General features: G+C 57.0%; 1 protein-coding gene and 1 pseudogene across 1 annotated transcript in view; both read right to left on the bottom strand.

Annotated features, from left to right (window-relative positions):
• The window catches only part of LOC128790971 (tubulin alpha-5 chain), a 4444-nt gene extending 2779 nt beyond the window's left edge, over positions 1-1665 (bottom strand). Inside the window, exon 1 of the mRNA XM_053948210.1 lies at positions 1563-1665. Coding sequence (XP_053804185.1) covers positions 1563-1565 — 3 coding nt within the window. The 5' untranslated portion in view covers positions 1566-1665. The remainder of the gene's footprint in view (positions 1-1562) is intronic.
• A 1768-nt stretch (positions 1666-3433) lies between these two features.
• Positions 3434-7693, bottom strand: LOC128790969 (tubulin alpha-4A chain-like; annotated as a pseudogene).
• Positions 7694-10203: the final 2510 nt, after the last annotated feature.

Below are 10203 nucleotides of genomic sequence, written 5' to 3'. Positions count from 1 at the left end.
AGGGAGGGCTCTAGCTAGTGCCAGTGCCACTCAGTCACCCACACTGGACCCGCTCTGATCAGTGGTCCCAGAGAGCACATTTTCCTTTGGGTGACCTCCTGCATCACACTGAGCGACTCCCCATAGCTGGGAGCCATGCACAGGCACCATTCCGGATCAAGAACCAGCTTTGGCATCCCTCTTGCCCTGCCCTCACTGGGGGCCACCAGCTCAATGGACTCTGGCTGGGTCTGTACTCCAGCAGTAAGGGGAGCAGAGCCTGGCTCACCTACTCTGCCAGGGTCCCTGGCAGCCTCAGCCCCTTCCCCATGCAACAGCAGTCCAGTGAAGAGCTGAGCTGACAGGTACACACATTTAACCCATGAGGGGAAATCAGCATGGGCAAACCCCTCTGCCTGCTGCTCCAGAGCCAGATAAGCAGTATTGTGGAGTCAGTGGTCTTGAGGATGCAAGGGTGGTAGGTGGCAGCCAGGTAAGGGCTGGCAATGAAGACCAACAGTTTCTGAGGCAACATAGATTCCCTGGGCTACACAGTCCCAGCCCTGTGCTGCAAAACCCGTGTTGGCAGAAGTGCTGAGGAGCAGGCTGTGAGCTGGAGATGTGTCTCATGCACTCCATTCAGGAGGTGCAGGCCTGTTCCGTTACTCCAGCATCCCTTCTCTGCTGTCCCTGGCATCCCGCCTCTGCTAGTCCTAGCATCCCTGTTTCACTGCTCCCGCCATCCCTGCCTCCCTGAGCAGGACACCCCGACTCAGCCTCGAGGTCCTGCAGCAATTCACTCCTGCATTCCCCGACTGCACAGTGTCCTTAGCCGCGATGGGGTCCGTGCCCCGGTCCAGCGCCCGGGTAGGACAAGGGCTCCTTCTTCCTGCGGGAGGGCCAAGTGCAGCCCCAGCCACAGAGAGGAAGGGAGGCAGGTTCCCCGGCAGGGCCCGGTCAGCGCTGCGGCGGGCAGAGCGCTGCGCTGCGCCTTCTGGCACGGCCCCGGCCCACTCCTGAGCCGCTAAATATAGACAGCTCCGGCCCCGGGCGAGGGCAGCGGCCACTGCCCGCTTCGGAGAGCGTCCCCAGCCCGCTCCGCCGCTGCCAGACGCCCGCGGGACGACACTGAAGGGACGGGATCCCCCCACCCGTTCCCGGTCGCCAACCCCGCCGGGGCGCCCGCTGCCGCGGGGAGAGCCCCACCGAACGCCCGGCTCCGGCCCCCGGTGCCCGGCGGGCGCCTCCACCCTCGGCAGCTGTCCCCGTCCATCCGCGGCCACCGCTCCTCAGCGGAGAGGTCACCCCCTCTATCCCCAGCGCCCCCCCCGCGCTGCGCCGGCGGTGGCGGGGAGGGGGGGCAGGCGCCCCAGCGCCGGTGGCGGCGGCGGCGGGGGGGTGGGGGCACAGGGCGATGGGGGCGCGGCTGCCCCGGGCAGGGGCCGCTAGGGCTGCCCAAGGTCACGGCGGGAAGGAGGGGGCGCGTCACGACGGCTCCACCGGGCACGGTGCTGCGGGGCGACTGCCGTGGGGCTGCCGGGCGCCCTCCCCGCCGCCGTGCCCGCCTCCCGGCCCGCACTCACCATGTTGCGGCGGGTGGTGCGGGCTGTCCCGGCGGCTCTGTGCGGCGGGGCTCGGCGCGGAGCTGCGGCTGCTGCAATCCCCGCCGCAGCGCTCTCTTATAGGGGGGAGGGGCCTGGTGCCACCACGCCCCCTTATTTGGGTACACTTGCATGCGGAGAGGGAGTACCCCCTTCGGGGGCCGCAGGAGCCTGGCGGGGTCCTCCCGGCTGCGGAGGAACCCCGAGGTGGGGGGCCCGAAACTGCTCCCCCTTCTCTGCCGGGAGGAAGGCGGGGGCATCGGTCCAGGCTGTGGGCAGGAGGCCTGGGGACCAGCCCTCAGGGGTGACAGGCAGTGCTGAGCCACCAGCACCGGAGACAGAGCAGGTAGAACAGTCCCTAACCTGTTCTGCTACCAGCTCCCCCAGAGGTGTGGGGAGACCCCGAGTCCACCTGGGCTTCTAGAACAGGAGAAAGGAGAAGAAACACGATAGAGACACGTATCAGATTCTGGAGCCCACTTTGTCCCCCAAACCTCCCTTTGCCATCGATGCTCTGGGAGGCTCCAGCCAAGGATTGCCCTTCTCTCTCGATGGGGACAGACAGGCAGTACTGCACAACCTTGTGAGGCTGCAGATTTGCATGACAAATCTGGGCTGCCAAAAAAGGGTCATTGCAGCCTGCTTGCTGTTAATAACTTGTGACTACATTCAGAGCAGCAGCTCTGTTTGAGCCCTGGCCAGTGCAGCCACCCCTGCCAAGGCTAGGGCTGATCCTGCTACAGAGGATGCCTGGACCTTCAGCCTTGAATGCTGCCTGAGCAGGGAGAGGGCTCTGTCTTTAATGTCAGTACCTGGGGTCACACAGCTACCCTTCCCTGGCCATGGGGATGGATGGGCCTCTGCTGCTCAGCAGCGTGCCAGGAGACACTACTGGGTCCCTTGTCCAGGACAGAGGTCCAGGATAACTTTTAGAAAAAGCTATAGGACACAATTCCAACTCCTACATCCTTCTGGTGGCAGTCATGTCTGTGAAGACACAGGGAGATGTCAGCAATGGAATTACCCTGAAGGAGTAGATTCCCTCCTTTCCCCATAATCAGACAAGACATAAGGAGTGGATCAGAGCAGCACCTGATGTGAGGGGCAGTGACTCCTGCCCTGGCATAGCAGCAGCAGGCACCACTCAGTCTGAGCCTGGCACTCCAGTCACAGGCAAGCAGAGCGGTGCCAGCAGCCCTGCGCGGAGGGATGAGTGCCTGGCTGTGCTCCAGCAGCCAGGGCTGGCCCCCCTCTCCCCTCCAGCTGACACGGCTGCATGCTGGGAGGAGGGCAGGGGAGGACAGCCCCTGTGGGTCAATATAGCTGGAGCATTAGTGGTAAGCAGGGAAAATTAATCTCTGGAAACAGCACACTGGATAATGGGTAACAGAAATCTCCAGTTTGCAGCTGGAGCCAGAGCTGATGCTGGGACTCCTTACCACCAGGCAGAGCAGTGAGAGGACTCAGAATGGGAACAATGAAGAAGATTATCTGGGCCGGGTAGAGGTAGGCCACATGCGCTAGGGGGAAGGCAGAGCACTGGCAGAGCAGGGCAGGCTGAGGGCTGAGGTACTCCCAGACAAAAGACCCCATGCCTAAGCTTGGTATTTCTGCTATCACATCAGCAGCACTCCTGCGGATCCTTTTGGTGGACATGCTCTGGCACCTTCCTAGAGCCTGCCATGTGTCCTGGACCTATCCCACTGGTATGGGGCTCTTACCTAAGGGGGGAGGTGGAGCTGGAGCAGAGCTCTGGGAGGAAGCACAGCAGCACCAGTAGCAGGGCTGAAGCACTCACCACACACCTGACCTGGCAAGAAACTGATACAGCTGGGGGGATACTGGGACACATGGAGGCTCTGAAACGGTTTATTGCAAAGGGTTTCTGCAGGTAACACGGGTAGGAAGCATGGTCCTTTTCAGGCCTGTAGCTTCACTACTCCTCACCCTCATCTTCATCCTCGTAGGAGTCCAGGCCCACTTCCTCATAATCCTTCTCCAGAGCAGCCATGTCTTCCCGTGCCTCGGAGAACTCCCCTTCCTCCATGCCCTCACCCACGTACCAGTGCACGAAGGCGCGCTTGGCGTACATCAGGTCAAACTTGTGGTCCAGGCGAGCCCAGGCCTCAGCGATGGCCGTGGTGTTGCTCAGCATGCAGACGGCGCGCTGCACCTTGGCCAGGTCCCCCCCCGGCACCACCGTGGGTGGCTGGTAGTTGATGCCCACCTTGAAGCCCGTGGGGCACCAGTCCACAAACTGGATGCTGCGTTTGGTCTTGATGGTGGCGATGGCGGCGTTGACGTCCTTGGGCACCACGTCCCCGCGGTACAGCAGGCAGCAGGCCATGTACTTGCCATGGCGAGGGTCACACTTCACCATCTGGTTCGCCGGCTCGAAGCAGGAGTTGGTGATTTCAGATACTGACAGCTGTTCATGATAAGCTCTCTCAGCAGAAACCACAGGGGCATAGGTGGCTAGGGGGAAGTGAATGCGAGGGTAGGGCACCAGGTTGGTCTGGAACTCAGTCAGATCCACATTCAGGGCTCCATCAAACCGCAATGATGCTGTAATGGATGAAACAACCTGGCTGATGAGTCTGTTCAAGTTGGTGTAGGTTGGGCGCTCGATGTCCAGGTTCCGGCGGCAGATGTCATAGATGGCCTCGTTGTCCACCATGAAAGCACAGTCTGAGTGCTCCAGTGTACTGTGGGTGGTGAGAATGGAGTTGTAGGGCTCTACCACAGCGGTGGAGACTTGTGGTGCCGGGTAGATGGAGAATTCCAGCTTGGACTTCTTGCCGTAATCAACAGAGAGTCGCTCCATCAACAGGGAGGTGAATCCAGAGCCAGTGCCACCTCCAAAACTACGAAACACCAGGAATCCCTGGAGGCCTGTGCACTGATCAGCCTGTGGAGAGAGACAAGTAAGGTTCCCTCAAGCACTGACTTGGCTGGAGGGAAGTTTCAGACTCTTGTCTGGGTAGCTGCTGATTCCTCCCAAGGCGTAACAGAATTCACATTATCTTCCCACCTCCTGAATGATGCTGGACCCCAGTCCAGGGAGACACATCCCCTCTCTGCAGTCACTTACCAGCTTACGGATCCTGTCCAGCACTTGATCAATGATTTCTTTGCCGATAGTGTAGTGCCCACGGGCGTAGTTGTTGGCAGCATCCTCCTTGCCAGTGATCATCTGTTCAGGGTGGAAGAGCTGGCGATAGACTCCTCCCCGAACTTCATCTAGGAGAGAGTGGCAAAATAGATTTGCTAACTGGATCTGGGGAAAGGTAGCAGGAGCACTCTTGGGAGTGTCCTGCAGTGGGCTCTTCCCCAAAATAATGGCCACTATCACTGCCCAATTAGGGATGCACTCACCAATCACTGTGGGCTCCAGGTCCACGAAGATGGCCCGTGGCACATGCTTCCCAGCCCCAGTCTCACAGAAGAAGGTGGTGAAGGAGTCATCCCCTCCACCGATGGTTTTGTCGCTGGGCATCTGCCCGTCGGGCTGGATGCCGTGCTCCAGGCAGTACAGCTCCCAGCACGTGTTGCCCATCTGGACGCCGGCCTGGCCGACGTGGACGGAGATGCACTCGCGCTGGGAAGGGGGAGGCAGGGTCAGATCCCAGCAGAGACCAGAAATGCAATCACTGCAGAAAGTGCACAGCCCTGGAAGGGCAGCTCTGGCCCTCGCCAGCTTGGGCAAGCCACACTGCCCATGCCTGGGTGCCCTGTGTCCATTTCAGTTTTCTGCTTTCTCCCAAATCTAGTGCTCTGCCTCTCATCACTGCACTGACCACCTCAGGACCCAAGGAGATGGAGACCGATATGCAGCAGCCCAGGATATCAGGCCGCCCATCCCCTGGACTGGCCCCACCCACAGCCCTGGATAGCATCCAGTGAGCATCTTCTGCATTGCCCAAACATCCATATGGCTTAAGGGCTGAGGCCCAGCAGCATCTGGCACAGCCCCTGTTGCAATTCCAACAATAGAGCTGGAGACTGAGATGGCAGAGCACCACCAGGACACTGGGAGCTTAGGGCACTGAGGATGGGTACCCAGCAAGTAAGGGGATTTACAAACATGAATGGTTGCCATGCTCTGAGGCTCTGCTTCCCTAAATTAGCTCTAGAGGAGGAGGAAGCGTTAGCTGCACTTTTTAAGTCAGCAAAGCGCTGAGGTGGGATGGTCTCTTAGCTCACAGCTTCAAGTGTAGTCTCAGGCACCCCAGGAGAAGCCGGGTGAAGGTGGGCTCTACAACCTCATTCCCTTCAGATGAGGCACTCCAGAGCCTGCAGTTCTTTTGGTAAGAATGAAAGTATTCAGTGCCTTAGACCTGCTGTTGCTAAGGATTTGGATGTGTCATCAGGCACAACTGAGTCAGAGGAGCATCCAAATCAAACTGGGTTTCCAGAGCCATGGTGCCCCACTATGAGTCAGCTGGCAGGAAGCTGGTGGAACCAGCCATTTTGCACTCAGGAGCAGGGCAATGACTGCTGTCCCACAAAGTTGCACAGGATGCAGCATGTCCTGGCTCTCTGTATCTAAAGTGCTTTCAGTGCTGCCTTTCAGAGGCAGCAGTGACAGTGGAGGATGACAAAAAAATAAGCCCTTGATACCCATGGTGAGAGGCAGAAACCCATCTCCTCACCTTTCCCAAAGCTGAGGTGCAAGAGCAAAGCAATACCCTACCTAGCCCTCCCAGCAGGTCCATAAACATTGTGTAACACAAGGAGGCAAGGGTAAGACCTGAGGACTTAAGACCTGAGGTAAGTCTTCCAAGATCCTCTACAGCATAGAGGACATAGAAAACACTTGGCACAGATGCAAGCACCTCAAGGAAGAGGAGATGCGAGAGGACTCCTCCCTGGCAAAGGACCTTGTGAATCAGCGTGGGGGTGGCAGAGGGTTATGCTGCTCACTGCACTTCATCCCAACAACAAGCAGCAGCCACAACTGGCTCTGTGGGACCCAGCACTGACAATAGGCTGGGCAGAGCCCAGCAGCACCAGGATGCAGCAGTGTTGGTCAACAGCCAGCAGAGTAGACTCTGCCTTCTTCACGGCAAAGTCTGGCACAGGAAGGGCTGGGAGCATGGCTCCGCAGGACAGCAGGCAGAGTGCCCGGGAAACCTTGGGGCTGGGATGCTCTCCAGGGCAGCTGGAGAGCTCACGAACCAGAGAACGCCGTAGGACCACGGCGGCAGGGCAGCCTGAAGCCCACCCACAATGATGCCCACCCTTGGAGCAGGGCAGCGGGTGAAGGAAGCCACAGCTTACTGCCGGAGCTCAGCTGTGGGTCGGCAGCGTGGGGGGCTGGCAGTCGGGGCGAACTCCCAGCAGCCGGGGATGGTACCGCGGGACACGGGCAGGAACCGACACTACTAAAAGTGGGAGAGGGATGAGACGTGACGTGTCCGCCCGAGCGCCGGTCTCCGCGGCCGGCGGGGCTCGCTGCTGGCCTCTCTGCAACGGGTGCAAGGGGATGCTCAAAGAAGGGAGGCTGCTGAGAACCGGGAAGGCAGCAGCTCAGGAAGAGGCTGAAGCCAGGCAAAGGCAGGGCGAGCACAGCCGGCACTCCCGTCGCCAGCTGCCCGCATTTCTGGGCTCCCGGTAGAGCCCTCCCGGGAAGCCACAGAGACCCCAGCCCGCTCCAGGGTGCACTCGCGGGACCGGAGGGGGAGAGCAGCCGGGGCTGGCACTCACCATGATGCCGCCGCTGCCGCACAAGCTGCCTGTCCCCGGACTGCCGCAGCTCCGCACTCCGGGACGGCCGCGCCGCCGCCACCTTATACCGGGGGCGGCACCGGCGCTCCGGGGCGGGCCGCCCCGCCCGAGACAGCCCCAAGCGCTTTCATAGATTTGCGTGCATTGCGCATATTTGCATAGATTTGCATAGATGGGCTTGTGCTGCCTGGCGGGGTGCACTGGTGGGGCATTCGGGGAGCAGCATCCCCTGACTGGGGCACGGGAGACCGGGGCGTCCCCTCGAGGAAAGGGCAGTGGGGCATAAGTGTTGTTCCTGCCATGCTTGACAGCCTTGGCAGAGGGGTTCTGCTGAGGAACAGAGGTGGCACCTTCTAGCTTGGTGTCCTGCTGGTGAAAGGCACCATCCAGGCACTAACCAGGAGAGACTTCGGGACTTGAAGCAGGAAAGCCAGTAAAGAACTTGGCCCAGGTCTTCCCTCCTGGTGGGCTTAGGTGCTGATGTGATCCTTGAGCAAGCAGTGAGCCAGGTCTCTGGCTGCCACCCAAGGCTTCTTGAAAAACACCTGGGAGAATTTCTGGAGGAAACATTGGTGGAGGAAACCCTCCAGAGATGAGCCCAAACTTTCCTCTTTGGAGATCACTGAAAAAAAAGCAGGAAAACTCAATCCTGTCCTTTGTGTCAAGGCCCTCAGGAACAGTTATGCCCCGGGGCTGTGTTGAAAGCCCTGCCTGCCAAAGGGCTGCTTCTCCATCCTGGCTCTGCATTACCTTCACTGGTTTGATCTGACTCCACAAAGCTTTATGAAATGAATAGTGAGGTTGTAGGGAGACCTTGGAGCACCTTGGAGGGATTTTATTGGAGTCTACAGTGACTTCACTGATGTCTGGCCTTACTACAATGAATGATGTGTCCTACCTCCTCCAAAATACTCAAAGCATCCACTGTGGTGCAGAACCAGCCCTGCATCTGCCTCAGCACTCTGACTTAATGAGTTTTCACTGAAAAGTGCTGTCATCTCTCAGCTTGATCTGAAAGTTGAAAGCTGGACCTAAATTATCCACCCACAATAGCCTTTCTTTGTGCCTGAGTCACCTGGAAAGTGTCACCTTCACTGATGAGCATGTGTAAAGTGACTGAAAGCACAAGTACTGCTGCAAAGCCTGTGCTGGTGTCTAAGCAACATATTTTTGAGATCTGCAGAAATGGCTGAGCCAGAGGAATATAGTGGGTTTAATCAAGTTGATGGGAAAATATTGAGTTGTTTTTTTTTTGTTGTTTTTTTTTTGTTGTTTTTTTTTTTTTTTTTCACAGAGATGCCCCAGGTAGTAAATGCTGCTGAACCTGCACAGGATTCTGTGGTGACTGGATAACTCTGGAAATGCCTCCCTGTGGTGTAAATGTCCTTTGAGTGACCTCAGAGATCACTAGATAACACAGACCATGCTGATGTAGACAGTCCACGAGAGTGAGAGAGTAATTGGTAGCACTGAGGCATCAAAATTTGAGCCCCAGAAGTTAATTGGAGTGAAAAGGAGTGATGGTATCATCTTCCCTGTGAAAATCTTCACCAAGGTATTAATTGTAACGTCTAGTGGATGCCAGGGAGTCACTTCTCACTGGGTGTGTCCTAGAACTCTCCTTAATTCCACGGTGCCGATTAATTCTGGGGCATTTATAGCATGAATGCCTTGCAGCATGGTTGGAAGCAGAGCTAGGCAGCCAGCAGCATTTCAGGCTGTACAGTTCACCCAAGTTCTGAAGGTTTGCATAACAATCTGGTGCTACCTAGGGGTGCAAAATGATGGATCAGTTTACGTACCATGGTGGTGGAGGGTTGAGAGTGAAATGTCCCTGATTCATCATTGCTGCAAAAGCATGTTCACAGTGAAAATACCTATTCAGATGCTGTTTTGTTGGACAGTTAGAGTGGGAATGACTGACAAGAGAGCCATGAGTCATTTGGAGCTGCGCATCCCCATGTGCCTCCGATCTGAAATGCCCAAACAGATGTCTAAGCTTTTTTGAAATGCTTAAGAACATCTGGCTAATCCAGGGAGCACCAATCAGCTGCATCTTGTCAGTGCCTAACTGCTCAGCAGCCTGCCAGATGCTGGTAGCAACAGCCTGAACGCACAAAGCGGAGGCTGAGCTCACTCTGGCTGGGTTTGTCCTGAGGCAACCCCTCTCTTACAGAGATGTTACCCACACATCTAAGAAGGCCCTGCAAATGTTTTCAGACAACATCAGAAGTCACAAGATTACAGGAATTGCTCAGGAAACATTTTCATTGATGCTCAGAACATAGTTAGATCCTGCATCAGCAACTAGAGAGATCCAAAGAGCAAGCAAGGAAAATTCTAGGCTATAGAGTCAGAATACAGCCATCTCTTTACTGAAGGATCAGAAAAACATTGAAGATACCTGAGGGGCAGAGTCCTGCCCACTGCAGGGGAAGTCCCTATTTGCCACTGTCAGAAACCAGCCAGCTCTTGGCAGGTACCTGCTGGTACAGGAATACCTGTGGGCAAAACTTGCAGTTATCCAAACAAAGCCTCTCTCTCTCTCTAGCTGTCTTCCAGAAGTATGTTAAAGACTGCCACACCTCAAGTATCCAGAGCTGAAACTGGGGAGGAGATGAGTTCAGAGCCCAGCCTGGTACCTCCCATCCACACCCAAGTTCCCTGCTCTCTTTGCTGAGGAAAGCCCAAATATTGTTCCTAGTTTTCAGACCTCAGTTCCACCCTGCCTGCTCCAGGCAGAGCAAACAGTGTCAAGGGGCAGTCTGGGGACATGGCCTTCTTGGGAAGGTAGAAGAGAGCACAGCTGTGCTGTGGATTTGGCAAGGAAGCCCATTGTGCCCTTCACTTTTAAGCAAAGACTAGATGGAGAGAGGGGCTTCAGGAGCAGGGCTCC

The sequence above is a fragment of the Vidua chalybeata genome, chromosome 7 (assembly GCF_026979565.1).
Source record: "Vidua chalybeata isolate OUT-0048 chromosome 7, bVidCha1 merged haplotype, whole genome shotgun sequence".
NCBI lineage: Eukaryota > Metazoa > Chordata > Aves > Passeriformes > Viduidae > Vidua > Vidua chalybeata.
The sequence above is the reverse complement of the archived record's forward strand: the minus strand, read 5'-3'. Positions and strand labels throughout refer to the sequence as shown.